The sequence below is a fragment of the Lethenteron reissneri genome, chromosome 4 (genome assembly GCF_015708825.2).
Source record: "Lethenteron reissneri isolate LAM-NWPU_2019-01 chromosome 4, ASM1570882v1, whole genome shotgun sequence".
NCBI classification, from domain to species: Eukaryota; Metazoa; Chordata; class Hyperoartia; order Petromyzontiformes; family Petromyzontidae; genus Lethenteron; species Lethenteron reissneri.
The window spans coordinates 986,107-1,009,937 of NC_083782.1; the positions used below are offsets into that span (position 1 = coordinate 986,107).

At 51.9% G+C, this 23,831-nt stretch overlaps 1 protein-coding gene across 4 annotated transcripts in view; it reads right to left on the reverse strand.

Moving 5' to 3' along the window:
- LOC133348822 (cAMP-specific 3',5'-cyclic phosphodiesterase 4B-like) overlaps positions 1–23,831 on the reverse strand; it is a 285,363-nt gene that overhangs the window by 104,351 nt on the left and 157,181 nt on the right. The window contains exon 1 of one of the 4 annotated variants that reach the window (XM_061561891.1): positions 23,452–23,470. The exons of 2 other annotated variants lie outside the window; for them this stretch is intronic. Coding sequence is in view for 1 of the 2 variants with exons in the window: in XM_061561873.1 (XP_061417857.1) it covers positions 5,796–5,863 (68 nt within the window). In the remaining variant the exon portion in view is untranslated. Of the gene's footprint in view, positions 1–5,795; positions 5,912–23,451; positions 23,471–23,831 lie in introns of those variants that run through there. One more of the 4 variants, XM_061561873.1, reaches the window with a different exon arrangement.

Sequence of the window (23,831 nt, forward strand, 5' to 3'; positions counted from 1 at the left end):
GGGCACCTACAACCGCGTTCCTGACAAAATCCATTCCCACCTTCAAGTTGCTTCCCCGTTCCTGCCATTACATTCCCAGAACTTTAAACATGCACAGACGTTCAGTTAGAAGATTATTGTTTTAAAGTCCAACTGCATTACCCGTAACACAGACATTACTTTTGTGGCAGCACCCATGTTATCAATAAGCAAGCCTGAGTCTGCTGATGAGACACTCAATATGGAAACCGGCCCAGAGTTCCCTTGTGTTCAACCAATACAGCTGACATTATGCACTCCCAGAATTCCGTGTGGCCAATGGGTAAAAAACAATATTTAATTATTTTATTTATCATTTACATTGTCAAAAAATGTAAATGTTCTATGCAGAAGGGCCATTGCCTGAAACGTCACCTTATATGATTCCTTGTAAGGGCACACAGTGTTATTGACAAACGTGGAGGGTTTTATTCACTGTGCTTGTGCACCCCTGCCAACATAGCAGCAGCATCACCAGATATAATCTGTTTCTTTTTTATGTGGACAGGCAGATGTGTGAAGGTGAACTTCCTTATTGCAAAATAAATTGTCTTCTACTCTCCCGAAGCGGTTTAGCCGTCCATCATAAACCGGCCACACAACCGCAATGCGTGTCCTCACCATAATCCCACAACCCCCTGCACTAGCCTCGAGACAACACAAACACACATCATCTACCGCCGCCGCCACCACCACCACCACCATCATCATCCACCCCATCACACTCGCACATCGCGGTGCCACCCACAACCAACGCGCTCGCGCCTCACCGCTGACCACTGCCATTGGGCTCGTTTGGGAATTAGGCCGATGCTTTGCCTAGGCTCTGAGCCAAAAGCTGCCAAAAGCTGCAATGCCTCTTCCAGAGAACTGGTGACGAATGATCCACAGAAGCCACCACATCTGCCAAGCGACTCAGCTGCTGCAGCTGGTGACGGACACGTCCCCCCACCTCCCCACTGGGTTGGAAGCGCGCAGTTGAACACCAACCCCCTGCTCAGCACCTGTCCATATCCCAAACCACGGAGACATGCCCGAATGTGGGCACAGGTGAGTTATGTTACCTGGAATAACGCAATCACAGCTGCCCGTTGCTTGCTGGTATTAGTCATAACAGTGCTAAATTAACGTGGCATTTAACAATTTTGTTCTGCTTTATTTGGTAATATCCTATTAACAAAACAATTTAACTGTCACTCTTCATTAAGGTCTTATCTTTTGATCGTCAAAGTGCGTACAATTTATTGCTATGATGACCTGCTGAGCCACAATACTCGAGAGCATGGCGGACATAGTCACACGCACACACAAACCTTCACACGCCAACTCTCCACATACATACACACACCAATAACAACAACAGCTGCCATTCGCCACGAAGTGGAGGTGACGTCAACACAGCGCTTGTGACAGGCTAGGTGCACGTTGAGGTCACGTGAAGAGTGCAAGGCTCGCTACCTGCAGGAGATCACGGGACAGACCCAAGTTCCATGGGTGAACTGACTGATATGACTGACAACACACATACTCTAACACACTCGCACCTTTGCAAATTCCCAAACACACAACAAAGACAAATATTCCCCATATAGCCTGAACAGAGTGTTGGGGCAAGTGCTGTAAGCGATCACGTATGAAGGCCGGCAAGGCACACGAGGGGGTTGGTGGTCAACACCACGCCCGGCCGCCTTTGTCTCCTCAGTGGTGATGTTTACACACCACACCAGGTACTCATTTGAGGCTGAGCCAATCTAGGGGAGGCCCAGGACCGGTGCAGAAAATCGTCACCGGTGTTGGCCGTAAGCTGGAATCGAACTCGGGCCGCCGGGTTCATAGCGCAACGCGCCAACAGCGCCGCCATCGCTCCCCACAAACACACAAACTCTCTCTCTCTAACACACTCTTACATCTTTGCAAACTCTCCGTCACACACACAAATTCCCCTCGCACACATTCACACCTCTCTCACACTCACGCAGTGACGCTGCCTGGCGTGCTACCATCACGCAGTGCTGCTGCATGACGACACTTCTGCAGAGGTGGTGTCTCACAGTCAAGATCAACACACGTCTACACACACCCCAGCAGCACCACAAACACAACGACCCAGACACACAGGTTCTCTCTCGCAATACAGGGCGCCACGGTGGCATGATGCTCACAACCTCGCCTGGTATACAGGAGGTGGTTGGTTTCATCCCGAGCCTGACACCTGCTGTATAGCTGGAGTTTGTGTGTTCTCCCCGTGGTTGCGTGGATTCTTCTCCACGTCCTCTGGTTGTTCCCTCCTACATTTAGAAACATGCGTTTAGAGTATTTCCACGTGATACGCCACGACGTTGAGCTATCAATAGTGATGGCCAGGTCGCTTCTGAAAAGGATCGATATAGCTCAGTGGGCCTTAGCTGGTAACATTAATAAAACAGTTTGTGGTGGCAGGACAAAGTGGGGGGCGATTGAGGAAATCCCCCCCCCCCTCCTCATGTAGACCTTGACAATTGGTATTGTATTAATATTCACCAGACAATACATTGAGGGAGTGTTGTATTTCCGTGGGGGGGGGGGGGGCTCTATTTATAAATCTGTACATCTCAAGACTGCCCCCCCTCCTCTGCGGGACAGACCCGCCTGCCTCTCGCAAAACGATCACAAGCATCTGTGTGGAGAATATAAATAATAAGCAGACAATGTCTCCTTCATTATATACGAATCTCCAGAGCGGAGGAGGATATACATAATCTATTTAGCGATTTATATTCTCCACAACGATGCTGATGATTATAGTGACGTTTGTATTCTGTATAATTTTGCATCGAAATGAGACCCCCACACCTTAAATAAAGAGTCCTTTGCCTATAAACATCTGTCAGTTCACCAACTATTGGTTCAAGAAAGACTGACTCTGCTGATGACACACTGTAAGTGATCTTAAGGCCGTGCTGTTGATGGGTTGTGAAACACTTTTGCTGATGTGGAGAGATGGATATGCTCATGCACACAGTTGTCATGAACGCCTGAGCCCTAAGGGGGTCTTTCCCATTACGCAGGCCCCATTTGTTCTTATTCGTTGTGTTTTCGTTTTCTCGCTGAGTTGAGTTCGTCAGAAAGACCCCAAATTACCCAATTGATGTTACACACATAGCAATAATCATCGCCCCCTGCTGGCAGGCCGATGCCGCTCGCAGGCCAGGTGCAGAGTCCTCTTGCGCCGGGCACAGGAGGGACGGCTATTAGTAGTCATTAGAAGGGCCATTGCCTTAACGTCACCGATTATAATTACGTGTCCTTCTAAGACCAATGTTAAAGATGAATGTGTAGATGTCTGTTGTTGTGCTTGTGCACCACTGCCAAGGCAGCAGAAACACCATCACCGAATATTTGCATAACCATAAACATGGTACAAACCGGTTTTTCTGATCATAGATAAATGTCTCGAGCACTAAACATAGGTTTTACACGTTTAAATGAGAGCTGAAGGTAGCTGCCACAGTGGTGTTAATGGTCAGCAGCACGCTGGACACGGAATGCTAAGGTCACCAGTTTCATTCATCCTCCCCCGCACCCAGCAGTATAAATGGAGTTCACCACAGTCCAGTCGGCAGGTAGCTTGCGATGGTGGTAGAGGTCAAGCAGAGGAGATGGAGAACTCTTCACACAGACACAAGACCCCCACCACCCCCCCAGATCTTCCCTTCCCGGATCCCCACAAACCTCTCACCTCGCTATGAGTGACAGGCCAATGAAGCCACACACACACAGAGACCACGCGTCTTCACAGCGCCACTCACACGATGCTCAACATTGTTGTGAGTAATGGGCGATGACTGCAATCGTCCAAGACAAAGATCCCACGTGTATCGCTTCATCAGACTCTTGGGGCAAGCGCTGTTAGCGAGCGAGCATCTGTGGAAGTCCGCACGGCACACGAGGGGGTGGATGGGTTGGTGGCCAGCACCACCCGACCGCCTTTGTCTCTCCAGTGGCGATGTTTCAACACCGTGAGCGGGAATCGAACAAGCGCGCTAACCGCTGCGCCACCGCCCGCCCCACAATCGTCCAAATACACAGGCACAGGTCAACGCAAGCTCTGCATCAGCCACATCACGGACCAGTGTGTGACGATGACGGCCATCAACAGCCGTGAGCCATCATTGATTCTGGGTTATGCCTCGCAATGATCTGCACCAAATTGACATAATTAAGACCGTCCACCAACCGAGAAGACACACGTTTGGCCCAGACGACCGTGGCCTAGCCCCGCAAAGTGAATTATGAGTTGTGCTGGCTGCAGGAAGATAGGTGCTAAGTACGGGTGAGGATGCCACCGCTTGCTGGAGAAATGACCACGACGAAGCCGCCTACGGCAGACGAGACGGGGGAGCGAGCCGCTGCGAGAGCGAAGCGCACACCCCCGGGTCTCTCACTCGGCAGCCCTCATCCTTCCCATGCTCCCCATGCCCCCCTCCACCTTGGCACGGGGTCCAACACTCACCCACAGCAAGCACACGAGAGTGTAGCAGTAGCAAGACTCACACCACACTTGTGCCATGCAGTATGTACACAGTACAATAGAGTAACTCACACTGTACAAGTGACACAGTACAGTAGAGTAACTCGCACTGTACAAGTGACACAGTACAGTAACTCACACTGTACAAGTGACACAGCACAGTAGAGTAACTCGCACTGTACAAGTGACAGTACAGTAGAGCAACTCGCACTGTACAAGTGTCACAGCACAGTAGATTAACTCGCACTGTACAAGTGTCACAGCACAGTAGAGCAACTCGCACTGTACAAGAGTCACAGCACAGTAGAGCAACTCGCACTGTACAAGTGTCACAGTACAGTAGATTAACTCGCACTGTACAAGTGACACAGTACAGTAGAGTAACTCACACAGTACAAGTGACACAGTACAGTAGCGCAACTCACACTGTACAAGTGACAGTACAGTGGAGTAACTCGCACTGTACAAGTGACACAGTACAGTAGAGTAACTCGCACTGCCCAAGTGACACAGTACAGTAGAGTAACTCACACAGTACAGTGTACTGTGTGAGTGTACTGTGTGTGCAGTGTGAGTGTACTGTGTGTGTGTACTGTGAGTGTGTACTGTGAGTGTACTGTGTGAGTGTACTGTGTGTGTACTGAGTGTGCTGTGTGTGTACTGTGTGTTGTGGAAGTGTACATGTTTGTGCTGTGTAAGTGTACTGTGTGAGTGTACTGTGTGTGTACTGTGTTGTGTATGTGTACTGTGTGTGCTGTGTGAGTACTGTGTGTACTGTGTGAGTGTGAGTACTGAGTGTGCTGTGTGTACTGTGTGAGTGTACTGTGTACTGTGTGTGCTGCGTGAGTGTACTGTGTGCTGCGTGAGTGTACTGTGTACTGTGCGTGTGTACCGAGTGTACTGTGTGTACTGAGTGAGTGTTCTGTGTGTACTGTGTGAGTATGCTGTGTGTACTGAGTGTACTGTGTGTGTGTACTGTGTGAGTGTACTGTGTGAGTGTACTGTGTGTGTGTACCGAGTGTACTGTGTGGGTGTACTGTGTGTACTGTCAGTGTATTGTGTGTGCTGTGGGTGTACTGTGTGTGTGCTGTGTGAGTGTACTGTGTTATGTGTGAGTGTACTGTGTGTACTGTGTGTTGTGTAAGTGTACTGTGTATACTGTGTGTGTGTACTGTGTGTGCTGTGTGTGTGTACTGTGTGTACCGAGTGTGCTGTTGGTGGTGGCTACGCGCAGAGGGAGCGAGCGAGGAGGGAGAGGAGGCCTCACCATATCCACGAGTGACGCCGGTAGGGAAAATGGCTCTCGCTCATCATTCTCAAGTCCTCCCTCTTCATGGCCCTCGCCTCCCCCCTCCTCCTCCTCCGGCGAAGAGGAAGAAGGAGAAGAAGAGGCGCCGGCTCCGTCCCTGGCGGGGGGCGTTAGGCCGGCCGCAGGGCGCGATCTCCCGGCCACGCCACCACCGCCACCCCCGCCCCCCCCACGCCGCCGCCAGCGCCGCCGCCGCCGCTCTGCCGCGTCCCTCCCGCACCGCCGCCTCCCGCGGTCAATGCCGCGGCCATGGCCATTGACAGCGCTCGCTCCCGGGGACGGTGGTGGTGGGGGATGGTGGTGGTGATGATGATGGTGGTGATGGTGGTGGTGGGGGATGGTGGTGGTGATGATGGTGGTGGTGGGGGATGATGCAGCAGACGATGTCGCGCGCGATGTGCACGGGCGCGTGCGTGCTCTGCGCGCGCGTGCGAGGCCCGTGTGTGTGTCAGTGTGTGTCTGTGTGTGTGTGTCTGTGTGAGTGTGTGTGTCAGTGTGTGTTTGTCTGTGTGTGTGTCAGTGTGTGTGTCAGTGTGTCTGTGTGTGCCTGTCAGTGAGTGTGTGTGGGTGCGTATGTCAGTGTGTGTCTCTCAGTGTGTGTGAGCGTGTGTCTGTGTGTGTGTCAGTGTGTCTGTGCCTGTCAGTGAGTGTGTGTGGGTGCGTGTGTCAGCGTGTGTCTGTGTGTGAGCGGTATGTGTGTGAGTGCGAGTGTAAACGTGTGTGATTTCGTGTGAGCGTGTGCCAGTGTGCGCGTGTATGGGGTAGGAGTGATAGCGTGTGGGTCTGTGCGAGCGTGTGTGAGCGTGTGCATGAGTGAGCCAGCTTGTCTGTGCGAGCGTGAATGGATGTGTGTCAGTGTGTGTGTGTCAGTGTGTGTGTGTCAGTGTGTGTGTCAGCGTGCGTGTGCCAGTGTGTGTGTGTCAGTGTGTGTGTCAGTGTGTGTGTCAGTGAGTGTGTGTGTGTCAGTGTGTGTGTCAGTGAGTGTGTGTGTGTCAGTGAGTGTGCGCGGTCACACGGGCCCGGCCACGCGAGTTAAGATTCCCGTTCACGGCCAACACCGGTGACGATAATTATCTGAACCCGTCCTAGGCTTAACCTAGTTCGACTCAGCCTCAAATGAGTACCTGGTGCAGTGAGTAAACATCGACACTGGGGAGACAAAGGCGGCCGGGCGTGGTGCTGGCCACCCACCCCCTCGTGTGCCGTGGCCGGCCTTCATAGTTGCTCGTTAACGGCACTTGCCCCAATAGTTTGTGTAAGGCTACACAGGGGACCTTTGTCTTGTGCTTGTTGTGCGTGTGTGCGTGTGGGAATGCGTTTGCGTATGGGGGAATGTGCATGAGTGCGTGCGTGTTAATGCGTGCGTGTGTTAATGCGTGCGTGTGTTAATGCGTGCGTGTTAATGCGTGTGTTAATGGGTGCGCGCGTGTGTGTTAATGGGTGCGCGTGTGTGTGTTAATGGGTGTGTGTGTTAATGCGTGCGTGATCATTCTGAGCATAATCGATATTGGGGTGGGAGGCACTCGTTGTGTTCCCGGGCAGCCGTCTCCGATAAACGAGTACCGCCCCATGTAGTGGTGATGATGATGGGCTGAGTCAAGAACCAAACCAGGATTTGAACTCGCAACCCTTCCGACTGCTACCTTCTAAAAACGATGCTGCTGATGAGTGTGGAGTGGCTGGATGCATCGGCAGCACCAGCAGCCGCCCTCGGAACAGGCGGAAGGCAGTCAGTGACAGCTCGGCACGGGGAAGCCCTCCTGCCCGCCACACTCCCATCCACCCGCTCTCGCCTGTCAGTGCAACGCGACCGCCAATCCCCCCCCCGGCAATCCCGAGACCGCGCGACCCCGACACGGACACGTCCGATGGACGCCAGGCGCAGTGATAGCACTCTTGCCTCACAGCGAGAATTCCATGGGCTTGATTCCCGACTCGGGTCACTTTCTGCGTGCAGCTTGTTATGCTCTTCGGCAGTTGAGTCTGGGTTTCATCTGGGTTATAATCCAGTTTCCTCCCATAGCTAAACACACACTATATCATTGATGTTAGCCGCACTGAGTCTTGGGACTCAATGCCATTATTACCGTGTCCACCTTAGGCAGCAACTTGAGTGTGTAAATTGTGTTGTATAGACGCACGTCCTAGTTAACTATATTCCGGAGATATTACATATCTCATGGTAGCTACCAAGACCACGCTGCTCTCGTACAGATTTGCGACCGAGAGATGAAACGCTCTGAAAAGAGAATCGACAGCGGTGCCGATGAAAGGGTGTTGAGCTAATGGCTCCGCGCCCCATCGGTACGAAGGCTCCACCCGGTGATTTGGTTATCACGTCGGTGTGGAAGCCGTGGCCGTGGGGAAGAGAGCAGCTCCTCTCTCGCCCGTAGGAATGTGAGGACACAATTCAATGTTCCACTCTCACACACCCGGACGTTAGTCCTTTCATCTACGAGTCGTGTGCCAATCATAGTTAAAGGTTAGGCCCTGCAATGCCTGTTCACACCACTGCTGGCAGAAGGGCTTCGTCCACCAGAGCGAGCTCTAGAGTGATGTTTGGCCTACTCTTCCACGTTGTTTCAGACGTGCTGGAAGAGGTGGGAATACCCACACTTTACCGCACCATGTGACCTGCCGATCGACTGTACTGCACCCATTTACACGGCTGCTGGCTGGACAGAGGCGGGAGGGGAGATTTGAGAAACTTGTCCCATTGATGGAATCGAACCGGTGACCTCAGAATTGCAGTACACTGACCGCACCAGCGCGGTGGCAGCTTCCCCGTGTGTGTATTTGCGTGGATAATAAGAGTTACTACTCCGCTTGTTTACCTAGGAAGAGCCTCGCCGAGTCTCAAGGCTGCTTTTCAGGATGATCCTGCCAAATGTCCACAGAAGGGAGAGATGATTGACATTTATATTACAATGTTTCCAATGTCCCAAATTCGGACCATGACGCTAGCACACAAAGACCGACTCGTTTCGAATTACATCATGCGATCTTTAACGCCCACTGTCAAGCGGACGGCGTGTATTTATGGTTAATACTTCCGCAGTTATAACCAGGGTGGCTGCAGGATTATAACTTTGAACCTCAGCAATGAGCGGCGATGAACGCAGCACCTCAGCGACAGCACTTTTCATCTACAGATATGTGTGGATAGCAGGAAGATTCGATGTGTGCAGATAATAGGATATTCCGAATAAGAGGGGGTTTCTCTGTACTCTGCAGACACTGCAACAGAATTATGCACCAATTACATAAATCACTCAACAACAATAACAACCACTATTTTCCACTTAGTGGTGGTGACGTCACCATGGCGCTTGTGCCAGGCTATGTGCACTTTAAGGCCACGTAAAGTGTTGAACACCTGCTGGCCGGTAACGGGACAGACCCAGATGCCATGGGTTGACTGAGATGACTGGCAGATTCACCACCTATGCCTCTAACTGTGCCAACTTGTTGTGTTTTAGCCACCCTACGCTCTGCTCGTTGTTGAGAGCATCGGTCCTCTTCCCTCCGTTGTTGGAGGTCGACTGCCTCCAACTGCCCAGTAGCATCCTTCACGAGGCTCCTCCACAGAGGCTGGTCTTGACACCGCTGGTACCAGTCTCACATCATTATATCTCTTCTGTAGCCAGTGTTTAGCCCCTTTCGCCCCCCTCTTTCCGGCCGAACAAAAGCTATTTGGGCATGCAGTGGCTGGGTATGCGGGCTACATGATCCAGTTAACGAAGCCTCGTCTGCCAAGGAGCTCACCGATGGGACTGTATCCTATATCTTTAAAGGATTTGTGGGCTCCTCACACGATCCAGCTTGGTAAAACCCAGGATAGATCGTAGGCAAGCCAGCCTGAATATTTCTAATCGGCGAACATGTTCGATTTTGGAGATCCACGTTTCGCAAGCATAGAGAAGGGAGGGCATGACTGTGGCCGAGAAGCTTTGTGTGGAGTGACAGATCAGGTATCTTCCACACAGCATTACACAGCCGATCAAAATATAAAGCTGCTTGACTGATTCGGAGAGAGACCTCTGCTGTCAAACCAGGGCTGGTCATAAGCACACTGCTCAGGTATGGAGATCTCCACTCCATAACTGCCCCATCACGAATGGGGAGTTGAGGGGGTGGAGTGTTTGATGACACAAAATACCCAGGGCAGGTGCTTAATTTTGGAGGGGCTGATGGTAAGGCCTCATCTCTTAGTAGAACGCTCCAGGTCAAGCAGCAGTGCCTGCAACTCCTTCTCTGAGTGAGCAGCAATCACCAGATCATACATAACATGGCTGACCAATAGGGAGCCATCCCTCAACCATATCCCAACATCAATCAGTCTTCCGATGTATCTGTACCAGACGGAAATTCCTCTGGTACAGCTATGGAAGGCTTCTCGAACTATGTGGTTGAAAAAGATGTTAAAAAGATGTTACATAAAGGACATCCCTGTTACACCCCCAAGGTGAACAGGGAATGGCTCGGACTCCCACGTAGCTTTACCCAGGCCTGCCCACCATCATGAAGGTCCTTAATGATTGTGAGTCAGAGACTCTGGAAGCATGAAGAACCCAGAGCCCAGGCCTATTGATGATTATCATAGGCCTTGACCAGGTCAATAAAACTGAAATGTAGGTCCAGTTGGAATTCCCTAGACCTCTGCTGTAGCAGAAACACAGAGAATATGGCGTCTGTGCAGGACCGCTCCGGTCTGAAGCCACATTGAGACTCCGCAAGCCTCTCTTCAACGTGCCTGGCAAGGTAATGTTGCATAATCCTTGCTAGGACCTTTCCCAGCACACTGAGGGAGACATGCCGTTGTAGTTCTGTGCAGTCCACCTTATGAAAGAGGGGGACAACCAGGGCATCTTTCCAATCCTGCGGAACCCATCCAGTGGTCTAGACTGTGATAATGATGTCACATAGGGCAGTCTGCACACAAACGCCACCCTCCCTAGCAGTTCGCTTGGAAGATCATGTCTGCCTGGCGCTTTTCCCTCATCTCAGACTCTGGATCTCCTTTCGTACTTCCTCAATAGATGACACCTCAGCCAGCTACTCACAGGGGGCGATGACTTCTTCCATTATTTAAGGCACCGCAGCCTCAACAGGGTCATCCCCACTTTGCCCTATGATGTTTCCTGGGATGAAGGATTTGCCCTACCCCAAGATCTCACAGAATTGTTCAGCAAACCTGCAAATCTGTTCCTGAGGGTCAGAGATTGGATCACCTTTCTTTCCCCTACTGGATGGCGATAGGTGTGGCGCTGCAAGTTACTTTTTAATGGAATTTAAGAGGGATTTGTGATTGCAGGCTATTGAGCCAGATTCCATCTCGTCAGCAACTTGTGACCATCACCTATTCTTGCAGCGCTGTACTGCTCTCCAAACCTCCGAGTGAAGGCTGCAGTAAAGCCTCCTCATTCTCTGACGTGTGATGCTGTAAATGGTCGGAGTGGGACTGTTGCTTTTTCTCAGCCAGCCAGAACACCTCCATCAGCCAGCCTCTCTTGGGAGGTTTGGACCGCATACCCAACGCAGATATTGCAGCTGCATGAGCCGCAGTCCTGAACCTCTCCCATTTCCCCTCGACATCAGCAGATGTTCTTGCATGGACCCGGTGTGCATCATGAGGTTGTGTGGATGCGCCGTTGCCAGAACAGCATGTTGGTAATTACAAGGCCATGGCTGCACAGGAGTCGAGCAGCCTCCTACCATTCAATTGAGCCGATCTGGCCCATGCTTTACAATCACTCCAGCCTAGGTGTCAGCATCAGCAATAACGTCACCCAACAGGATTACTCTATCCCGAGAGGCCACTTTAGCTCGCACCTGTAACAGGTCATAGAAGGCATCCGGCTCATCGGCCCTGCCTGCATCCCTCCACTGATTGTTCATCTTCGGTGGAGGCATAAGCAACCACCACCATTCCTCGCCTCCCGTTGATGGGGAGTCAAGCCTCCAGTAGCCTGGAAATTACAGCTTCCCTCACCTCACTGCCACGAGCCCACATTCATTCTTTTGTTGAGAAGAAGAGCCACTCCCTGTTGTTTGGCAGTCTCCTGGAGCCAGAGCCAGCCCACCGGACCTCCTGAATACCGCAGAGATTCAGGCAGTTCCGATCCAGCTTCCTACAGAGGAGTGGCAGCCTTTTCTCCGCAGTGAGCATTGGAACATTCTACATGGCCACTCGCAGTAGATTTTTTTTGCCATTTATGGAAGAACCCCGAGGGTAAGGATTCAGTCTCCTGGCTCTGCCAAGTGGGGTTTGGCCAGGAGCCGTCATAGACGCCTGTCCCCGTGAAGGCTCTGGTACAAGCTGACTGAGATATTTTTCAGAGCCCCAATTGGCCGCTGTGGTGGCTACGAGTGCTATAAGGGGAACAACCGATTGGAATTGGCTTTTCCTCCATGGCATTGCTCATAGCCACCACAGCGTTGCGGTCTAGCACCACCGAGGAGGTACGGGGTTGTTTTTGCCGGACCCACCAATGCACCTACCTATTCACTCACTCACATCTGGTGAACGTGGAAGAGTACACCAAATATCCTGTAGAGTTCGCTCAATTAGAGGCTCTTCTGGCAGCAATGGTGTGGGCATGCAATTGCAGGGCTGAGCCTCTACCTTCTGTGGCCTGCATCCACACTGACGCTACCTGCGCTCAGCAGCAGCCGCCGTACGTGATGAGTACAGACGAGTGCTGGGTCACGTGTGTTTAGTGAACACCCACGCCTGTAGTTACCCACACTCCTCTAGTCACTAACCCCCCCCCCACCCCAACTGGAACTCTGTTCCTCCTTTCTCTTTAGCTCTGCTCAGCACCTCCTACCCCTAGCCCCGTGGATTAACAACCCCCTCTAGTGCTTCCTTTCCTTCCTTCCCTTGAGTGAGTGGGTGAGTGGGTCAGTTGGTAAGTGAATTATGGGGTGAATGGGTAAATTGGTGGGTGAATGGGTAAATAGGTGAGTGGTTAAGTGAGTGAGTGAATGGGTGGGCGAGTGGATGAGTGGATGAGTGAGTGGGTTAGTCAAGTCGGTGGTTGAGTGAGTGGGTGAGTGGGTCAGTTGGTAAGTGAATTGGGGGGTGAATGGGTAAATTGGTGGGTGAATAGGTAAATAGGTGAGTGGTTAAGTGAGTGAGTGAATGGGTGGGCGAGTGGATGAGTGAGTGGGTTAGTCAAGTCGGTGGTTGAGTGAGTGGGTGAGTGGGTCAGTTGGTAAGTGAATTGGGGGGTGAATGGGTAAATTGGTGGGTGAATGGGTAAATAGGTGAGTGGTTAAGTGAGTGAGTGAATGGGTGGGCCAGTGGATGAGTGGTTGAGTGAGTGAGTGGGTTAGTCAAGTCGGTGGTTGAGTGAGTGGGTGAGTGGGTCAGTTGGTAAGTGAATTGGTGGGTGAATGAGTAAATAGGTGGGTGAATGGGTAAATAGGTCAGTGGTTAAGTGAGTGAGTGAATGGGTGGGCGAGTGGATGAGTGGTTGAGTGAGTGGGTTAGTCAAGTCGGTGGTTGAGTGAGTGGGTGGGCGAGTGGATGAGTGTTTGAGTGATTGGGTTATAGTCAAGTCGGTGGTTGAGTGAGTGGGTGGGCGATTCAAGTGAACGAGTTGCTTCCTGTCTCTCCGTCTCTTACTCGCTTGCTCTCATTCTGCCGTCCTCCGATGTGTGTCTACGCCGAGACACGGTTATCGCTGTGGGCGCATTACAAACACAAGTTTTTGTTGTTTTTGCTGATGACCAAGCTGCTGTGAAACACCACCACCTGGAAAAAAAACGCTCGCTCCAGGAACCAAGCGAACGATGCGGAGTGGGTGAAACACAAAGCTTGAACTCTGGGAACCCTGCGCGCCATCGGCTATCGGCACAAACATCAGAGCTGACCCACGCCCAAGGAGTCCTGCACACCGGCGCTTCGTCGTCTTCTCCCCCCCCCGTCTGATCTAGAGAAACAAACACACGTTCAATTTGACACGCTGCTGTCGCGTTGGTACGCAATTAACAACACAACTCAACGTTCGTCAAAAACACTGTAGCCTTAAAATGCAAAAACATACATATACTGGGCGACGTTTTAGGCAATGGCACTTCTTAAGAGCACATTAAACACCATTAACAAGGGCCATTGCCCGAAACGTCGCATATTGTACAGTTTCGCATTATAATGGCATAGTATTATTGACGGAGGTGTCGAGTTGGAGGTTTGGTGTGGGGTTTCCAAGCCGTTGAGTTGCGTCACCCTTGGTGGGATCTCTGTGCAGGGTTGACACAGAGCCTCCTCCTCCACGCTACTCGTGGTGGGGGCAGCTCGGTGGCACTTGGCGGGTCTGCTGTTACACACGAACTCGAGACGCGTTTAAGGTTTCACTCTTCAGCGTTTCGTAGCAGCATGGATATGGACCTGGTGGTTAAGATATTTTGTTTCACGTCACCAGTAAATAAACGGGAAAAAAATATAAAACAATCGGTACAAAACCTGGGTTAACAGTTTTGACGCACGTATAGAAATGCCCTCGGCATTAAACACAATGTGTGCAGATTGTTAACCGAGAAACGAAGGAAGCCGCCACAGCGGTGGATGGTCAGCAGCACCACTGGATTCAAGATTCCGATGCGGCAGTCAAAACAAATGGGGCAAGTTTCTAAAATCGGTCAATTTAAAATCAATATACTGGACAATGAATATTCCACCGGGTTCCTGACTTTGGAAAGCGGCGATTGATTCTGAACACCGGTGTGACAACCATCGCGTGTCCCTCCGTGAAGGTTTCCCTGCCCTATGCGCTCTCACCGTGCAACCTTCCGCTGCAGTGATCAACGTTCGCTTTGGTCTGTCAGAGCATGCAGCCATGTGCAGGGATACGCAGGCACCGTGGAGGGCAATCATCGTACCGTGAAACCAACAGAAACAGCCAATCCCTACTGAGTTGTATGCTATTATTATTAAGATTGTTTACTCAGGAAAGCCTCACCGAGTCAATAACATTCTGTTTTGCAGAAGGAGCGACGTTGCTGCTGCTGCCGCGTGTGATCCCCATTGAGTGATTTGCAGATCATTTGTCAGCATCTGTATGTTTGGCCAATGCCAGTTACACAGTGTTCTGTCGAGCAATGGGAGGAAGCCGGAGAACCTGGAGGAAGCCCATGCAGAGAGGAGGGGGAGGACGTTCAAATTCCACGCAGAAGTGCGCCCGAGGCGGGAATCGAACCCAGGGGCTTCCGCGTGGCCACCCTGCAGCCCTTGTTTAATGCCATCAATGTCAGGCTGCTCTTTCTCTACGAGTCTTTGTGCTTTGCACACGTGAGGCAGGAAGATGAACACGGATTGGAGATTAAACACAAATCAGAGAAGTAACGTTATCTGGCCGTGGGGCAGCCACGTCACAGGAAGGGCCGCTGGCTGATGGATGAGATCGGTGACGGAGGGACATGTGTGGATTCAGGGACAACCACGGTGGAGATGGGGGCGATGAGAACGGCCCACGTGTAGGAGCAAGATACACTGTGGGAGCACAGGACTGCGAAGAATGGCAAGAGCAGTGGACTCAAGTTTCAGAGATGTTTTGTTTGAACAGGTGAGAACTCAAAGAGACCAGGATGGGTCAACTGGGGCATTGGTCTGCCAGTTCAGGGTGATGATTGCTTGCCGTGTGTAATCACAATTGATTAATATGCGGTGTAACTTTTTTAACTTGGCACATTTGGCCTTTGAAACTGGCACACGATGGCATACTCTTATGAATGACGTCCACAGATCTGACATCATTCGCGTAACATTACTACGATTAACACACACCGTAGTATTCGCCAGGGCGGCTGCTGGATTAAAACCACGAACATCTGCAAAAAGCGGCAGCCACAAAACTCTGCAACAAGCAGCGGGCGCGCTGCCGCTGGGCCACATCACTGCACTGACCACGTCTGCTGATGACGTGCTGCAGTGATTATGGTATTATGCAAGTATGTTGAACTTCTTTCGCACCATACATAGCCAACCATGCTAATCGGAGGTGTGGGAAAAGGACAACAAACTAAACACAAAAAGCAGTTTTAAAGAAATTCGTTTTCAATCTAGAAATGAGTTTTAGTCTAGGGGTAAAACTCGACAAGCCAATGGCAGCGTCCTTGCACATTAGAAGGGTTATCGAGAGTGGCGGTTATCGAACACTGAAACATCGGCCTGGTGGCGACCGTGTGCAGGACGGCATGGTCGCACTCCGCACGCGCAACGATGCATGGCGCTACGAGAACGTTGGAGCGTCCGGCGCACAGCCCAGACCCTAATGCGAACCCCCTTCGGTGGTGTGAAGGCGCTCTCGCCACCGGCGAACTCACGCACTGACACGGGACGCTGGTGCTGCTGGCGCACGAATGCCTGTGGACGGCCGAGATGAGAGTCACCGGACGGTGACTGGACACACGACGCGGCTGACAATAGTTCTCTATCTAACAGTCTGTGAAGGCGACACGGGAGATCTCTGTCTTTGTGCCGTCTCTCAGTCACGCTCTGTCTCTGTGACCCTGTCTGTGTGTCTCCATGTCCCTGCCTCTCTCCGTGACTCTGCCCCCGTCTCTCCCAGTGTCTGCACGTTTCAGGACATGAGGATCCGCTATGTACGCCTCGTCACCTCTTTCGCCGCCACCTTTGTCTTGCGAGATCCAAACTGAGGTTGGCCGCACCACCACAAACGCTACTCGTTTGACCTGAGTAGGCACACGACATCCGGCAGGGTGGTGGCGCAGTGGTCATACTTGTGCCTCACAACAAGAAGACCCTTGGGGGTTCGATGCCTGACTCGGGTTCCTTCCTGTGTGGAGTTTGTTCTCCCACATTATGCAATGGGTTTCCTCTGCGGTTTCTGGTTCTCCCTCTCCCCACGGCTAAATACACACAAACACAATGTCATCGATGTTGTTCCAAGCATCCCAATATAGCAAGGCCTTCCAGAAAAAGTCGCCACACTCCGTGTGGCTTTGCTGGGGAAATCATTGATCGTATTATTAGTATTATGCTCACAATACGCGCATAAAATGACGTGCACCAAGAATCAATTAATTTCTATTTGCAAAACTTGTATTCTCGTACTAATTGCTTCCCACATAAACCTGCAGCTGCTGTAGGCGCTATGAACACCGCGGCGTTGAGACTGGGAATCGAATCTCCCCATGGATCACGCGGGAGAGTGAGTCACGATGCCTTGTCTCTACGAGAACGCACAGGAGGGCCATGATCCACACCGCTGAACACAGTCTTGGGTGAGGCCACTTACTGATCTGGCAAAAAATGTGTGTCTTAAGACCCTCCCACCACCTGAAACAACCACAGTAAATCGAGTAAAATCATGATTATTCTTTCAGAGTAAGAATATTTATTTATACTGGAGGGCTCCAATGAGCGATGAAGCTCAGATGTCAAGTCGGGGCGGGTAAGAACGTTACAGGGACAATTCTCACAACAAACCGGATCTAGCAGCAATTGAAAATGCGCCAAGCATCTTCAGGACGAGATCCAGGACTGGAAATCAGGGACTGCGAGTTTCAAGCGACAAGCCGTGTCTCTAATTGCCATGGTGAGAGAGGCCGAACAAGAATGATTGGCGCATTGTGAAATGCTCGTACACGCGACGATTGAATTTGTTTCACTCTTTCGGGTGGTGGAGGGTTACACGACAAGACATTTGGCCATATAGTTAAGTGGCCCAACCCCAAAAAAATCTATTATTCATCATAGTAGCTGCGAATACTTTACGTGTCATATTTTCATTACTTATTTACCCAGAAAAGCCACTCCCAAGTCCAAAGAGTCTTTATCATGAGGGTCCTGCCACATTGAGATGTTGAGAGTCTACCAGTGATGTGGCCAGGGATCACACCGAGCAGCGGAGGGCAGCGGAGGGCAGCCTTTGCTGACTGTGCCCACCACCGACACCAACTCTCTCACGTTCTGTACAAAAACAAAGATCCCCCCCATTTAGCCTTCAACAGACTTTTGGGGCAAGTGCTGTTAGCGAGCACCTACGAAGGTCGGCAGACACGTGGACGAGTGGCCAACGCCAAGCTGCCTTCGTCTCCCAATGCTGATGTTCAACGCATCACAAGAGGCACTCGATTGAGGCCGAGTTGATTGATGGGGTGGCCCAGGACTGGTTAATATATATTCACCACTTGTTATTGGTCGCGAGTGGGAATTGAAATCGGGTCGCCAAGTTCTTAGCGCATTGCAGCGCTAACCACTGCGCCACCGCTCCCTATTCTGCACACGCACTCCTTGGGAACTCCACGGAACCCCTCGTGAGCTCCACAGACTCTCGGCCCCAAGCCCCAGAACCACCCGCCTCCCTTCCCTCCCTCCTCCGTACTGACAGTGGTGACTCACTGCAGTAGGTCAGGTGCTTTATTTCAGGCTAAGTGGACCTAAGTGGAGGACCAACCCAGGTTTCTGTTTCTACGGTGCATACGGCACGATGTACGGTCCGCCGTGCCACACCGCCGGCAGCGTGACCCCCGCTTCCACGCCCTGCACAGCCACTCCATTGCGCACAGAGACGGCGGCGGCAGCAGCGGCGGTGAGGCCGGGAGGACGCGGCCACCCCGGCCGTGGGTGGGGGGGGGGCAGCCACGAACCTCCAATTGGGCGGGGGGGGGGGGGCGACCACGACGTGCGCAGCCTCCTAAACAACGGCCGTAGTCGGCTCCCGCAAGTCATTTCCTCTCGCCCCCCCCCCCCAAACCGCGCCTTCAGACAAGATGGTCTAACCCGCGACGCTGCCGATGCTCCGTTTGACGCAATGCGCTATTGGGACTATACCAGTGGCGCGCGTGTGGCGGGGGAGGAGTTGATATTCGTTGCGGGGATAGCGGAGGGGGGGACGACGACGCGTGGGAGACGTGGAGACTTTGGCGGCGTCTCTCCGGCGACCCCGCCACGACCCGCTCCACCTCGCGGGTTCAGCGCGCACGGCGCAGGCGCTGGGCGGCTCGGGGCTCAAAGGGCCTGGGTTCGAATCCGGGTTTCGGAACCCGGGTCTCAAGTGCAGCGCATTGATGGTCTCAGGCCGGTCACCAAATAATCAAACGAGAGACCCATAGCCTCGCACAGAGACTCCAAGACTCACACAGACTGGGATGTGATTAACGAGTCTGTCGCATTACTCTCACGTTTGCGCTTCATATGGCTCAAGTCCAACTCTGGGAGTAAAAATATATAAGTCTGGCAAGCCATTCAACAAACAATTCCATAGCAGCGTGTCTCAGAGTATGAGCGTGTGTGTCAAGATCGGCCTCAGTGGAGGAGGCTCGTGAAGGACGCTACTGGGCAGTTGGAGGCAGTCGCCCTCCAACAACGGAGGGCGGAGGAGCGACGCTCACAACAATGAGCGGAGCGCCGGGTGGCTAAAGCACAGCAAGTTGGCACAGTAAAGGGCACAGGTGGTGCATCAGCCAGTTATCTTGGTCATCTCGGTCAGTCGACCCGTGGCACCTGAGTCTGCCCCATGACCTACCAGCGGGCGTTCGACACTTCACGTGGCCTCAAGGTGCACTTGGCCTGGCACAAGCGTCGTGGTGACGTCACCGCCACTTAGTGGCGAATGGCGGTTGTTGTTGTTGTGACTATGTGTGGGGAGCAGTGGTTTGCACGAGTGATGGTGCAGTGGTGAGCGCGCTGCGCTAAGAGCCCCACAATCAGAGTTCGATTCCTGCTCACGGCCAATATCAGTGCCGGTTATCTGAACCGGTCCTGAGGCTCCCCGAGGGTGTGTAAACATCACCAGTGGGGAGACAAAGGTGGGCGGGTGTGGTGCTGGCCTCCGTGTCGGCCTTCATCGGTGCTCGCTAACAGCACTGTCCCCAAGACTGCTCAGGCTATAAGGGGCGTTCATATTCTGAGCCTTTTTGTTATGCTAAATCAGTCCCCTTTTACACGCACCTTTACATCATCCGCACCTAGTTTACACAACAAAGGCTCTTTCCTAACAGCGGCTTCAGCCGCACCGAACCTCACGAAAATAATATTCAGGGCCTACCTTGGCTCCTCCCACCCTCAACCAGTATATATAAAAATACGGTTTTCTTGGAATTTCTCACTTGATACAGCTATCGTGCTGTGACTGTTCCACCTGAAGACGGAGGCTTGTGTTGCCTCCGAAACGTCGTGATTTTTATTTTACTTTTATTAATTTTAATTTTTACCTACGTGACTTTACCGAAAAAACCTAAGAATATGAATCCTTGCAGTCACGAAAGCTTCAAATCTATAAGGGGGGGTCTCTGTCTCGTGAGGGAATGAGACAGGGCGCCCCCTACTGCCACGCAGGGGCCGTGAGCACCGCTGGAAGGATTGGGGCGAGATCTCCCCCCACTCCCGGTGTTACACAGTGAAATGTAATATCAGAGTTATTATAAATATTCTGTTGATATGAGTGCAGAACGGGTGAACCGATACAATACCCCTCATGTACAACGGGGGAATGGTTTGTGCCATGAAACACCCCTCATGAAGGGCATTGCGATAATGGTATGGTCCATTTTGCGAACTGGTCAAGATGAGAATTTTAGAGCGAAAGCTCGGACAGCCGTGTTAAGGCGAGACACGAGGTCTCTTCTCAAATAAGAAGCCTTTTAATGTGTGGGCCTAATGACAGGCGTAAATAGCTTAATTTAATACAGTACCTGTAATGAGTAAAGTATAATTGCATAACAAATACATAGAAATAGGGGTTTGAAATTTTCATGTGAAAGTGAACACCAGTACAGATAAGCGTACTGCATATTAACTGTATTGGTATAGATATGTTACATTCATAGAAAACCAACACAATGTTGACTGGTTTAAAATATTACACGAATAGAAAGATGTTTATTTGGGTGAATAGTATTACTGAGGAAAGTAATTCCCATCAGATATTGAGGGTGTAATTTGACAAAGTAGGAGGTTTAATGCCATTATGGTTAGAGCAATATTGGTGGGTGTAATGGAGCCCTGTGCAAGGATGAGTGAGTGGTACTCCAGCCCCATGTGGATCAGAAGCCAATGAGAGGCTGAACTAGAGGTGGGTGAAGGTGGTGACTGCTGAGAGCATCATCAGGGACCGTCGGGACCGTGCCAGAGGACTTTAAGAGGGCTTCCCCTATTGGCACCCCCCCCCTATTGGCAGGGCGAGGGTCATCGGGCTTCCCGCTCGTCTTCGGGGGCGCCCAAAAGCCCGTGCCACTCCTGCCGTGATGCGGCTGTCAAAGCAGCCGCGTTCCAGTCACAGCGCTCCAGGAAGTGAAGCTCCAAGGTCAAGTCCACTGCTCAATCTGTGTGGACTCGACGCAGAGCTCTGGAGTGTGCTCAACTGGAGTGCTGATGAGCTGTCTAGGGCTAGGGTGAAATTGTTGTCTCGCGGTGTTTTTTTAATACATGAGATAAAGGCTCTCGGTCTTGTCTCCAGCCTTCTCATCCATCAGGCCTTCACACACCCCGAGCTGCAAACGATTTCACTCCGTGACACGCGGGCTGGTGCAGCATGGCAATGTGGGATTCTGTCATCCCATGTTATGACGCCGATCGCATGGTGGGAACAAATACGGCAAAAAGACAACATTGACAATAATCTGGATCATCTCAAGCCTCCCGTGACTTCTGTGTGGCCACCCCCACTCTGAATCCCTCCCCTCTCATGCCCAACATTTTGCCCCAGTCATTTCTTCTCGCCCGCTTTCTCCCGTTCCTATCCGGTGCTGCAACTTTCAATAATAGTTTCGCACCATAATTCTTACAGCGCAGCGATGTCGTCACACAAAAGGAAGGCAATGCTGTGTGCCACAGTGTGCAGTAGTTTCGCAGTCGGGGGTGACGTTGCTGTGCATGGTCCCAATTGAGAAATTGGGGGTGTGATTTTTCTTAAATGTCAAATGTGGATCGTGACGCTTGCACACAATGGCCTGCTCATTTACAATGTCAGAGGGATCTTTAACATCTACGAAGAAGCATATGGCGGCGTATGTTACGGTTGATACACACTGTAGCAGTAACTGGAGTGGCCTGCCAGATTTGAACCGTGGATCCCCGCAGCGCGCGCTACCGCTGGGCCGTGTCACCAACGCTCTGCACAAGGCGGGAGCCGAGGCTGTTCCACCATGCGACGAAGGGTGACGCGTTCCTTCCAGCGGACACTGCCCACGGGCCCACGTGCGAGCAGTGCCTGCCGCCTGCCCCTCCTCGTCTCTCAGCCAGCAGAGGGGCACACAGCAGTTGCACAGTAAAGGTCAAAGTGCGACCCTGTAAACCGCTCACTCCTGGCTCGCTCGACCTTCTGGGTAACAACTTGTTCACACGAGCAGCATTCAAGAATGATTCAGTTCAACATCTCCGCATGGTCGAGTACTTTACACAAACGCAATGTGACGCAATTTACTCAGTTCCATTTGGCGGCGACAGCTCCACGGTGTTCATGCCAGGCTAGGTGCATATGTGAGGCCACACTGAGTGGCAGAAAATCTCTCTGGGAGGTTGTGGGAGAAACCGAGGTATTAGCCGGACTACAGCGGCTACACACGCGGCCTGCTATCCACTGTGGAGGCAGCGAGGGTTGGCGGATCACACAAACGTGAAACTCCCTTCCCGTGGGCATCAAGGAGGATCCCTACCCCCCCCCCCCCAGCTCGCCATGAAAAGGCGTGACAGCAAGAATTGTGGACTCCGCCTGTTCCGTCTGTATGGGATAAAGTGTTGCCTCCTCGCACGCGTGGGTTAACTCCGGGTGCTCAGGTTTCCTCCCACATGTAAACACTTATTAATTGGCCGATAACACCCAAATATATATAGAGGATAGCAGAGCTTGGGCAATTGTTGGTAGCACCAGCTTGTTGGAAGCTCCGGCTCGACACACGTCCGAGTTGAGCTCTGTCTCCGAGAGTGAGCCAACGCTGCGTGGTGGCGGTGGCACCGCGGCATTACAAGTTGGCACGATTATTATTGTTGTTGGTGTGTGTGAACTTCATGAAGAGACCGGCAGAAGCAGCGCGCGCACTCCCCACCGCGCCACCACATGGGCTGGCATCCTCTCGCACGTTGCTGCTTGCTGACAACGCAGGTCCTCCACCTCCCGGTGTGTGGCATGAGACAGTGCCGCTGCTGCTGCCAACCACCAGCAGCAGAGGCTGGCCGTGTCCATTTGACAAATTTCAAAACTTTGGACCGTGACGCCGGCAACGCAATGGCCTACCTCGTCAAGGAATCACGTCACGGGATTTTCTACATCCACTGCGAGTGAATCAGACGGCGTGTAGCAATTCGCGGTTCACACACACTCAGTGCTAATCAGGGCAGCCCAACGGATTAGAGCTACAACAAGCGGCGAATGCGCAACCGATGGGGCCGTGTAACCTCTGGTCCACTACGATCATCATGCGCAACCGCAGACTGTGCATACATTGAAAACTCATTTCCTTGGAAGTGCTTTTTGTGTTAGGTTTGGTCTCCTTCTCCCGCACCTCCGGTTAGCACGGTTGGCTACGTACGGTGCGAAAGAATTTCAACATACATAGATACGTAAGATCCCGTGATGCCTGAGTTTCTGCGGATAAGAGAGCTGTGTGAATTGGTGAGAAATTCATCCTCTTATCTCGTATTTACCCACGGAGAGTTGCGCGGATGCCAGATAGATTTTCCCCAAGGCAGCCAGGTGGCGGTGGTAGTGGGTACACACTGCACGTGACCTGCAACCCAGCACTGAAGACAGCAGCGAGGCTTGGCTTAAAACATCTCATGTCAACTTAAAAACTGGTCATTTGAAAACACTTTAAAAAACGTAACTCGTAAACCGCAGGTTTTTTTGGACGTGACCATCCGTCCGTCTCTCCCAGCCAGCAAGCAAAACTTTTATTCTTACACCCCCCCCCCTTTCCCTGTCCCCTCTCATCCCTCCACTGCATCTAGATGTTCAAACACCAAATAGATAGATACCTATTGCAGGGCATCAAGTGTGTATTAACCACAATACGCATTGTCTTTGA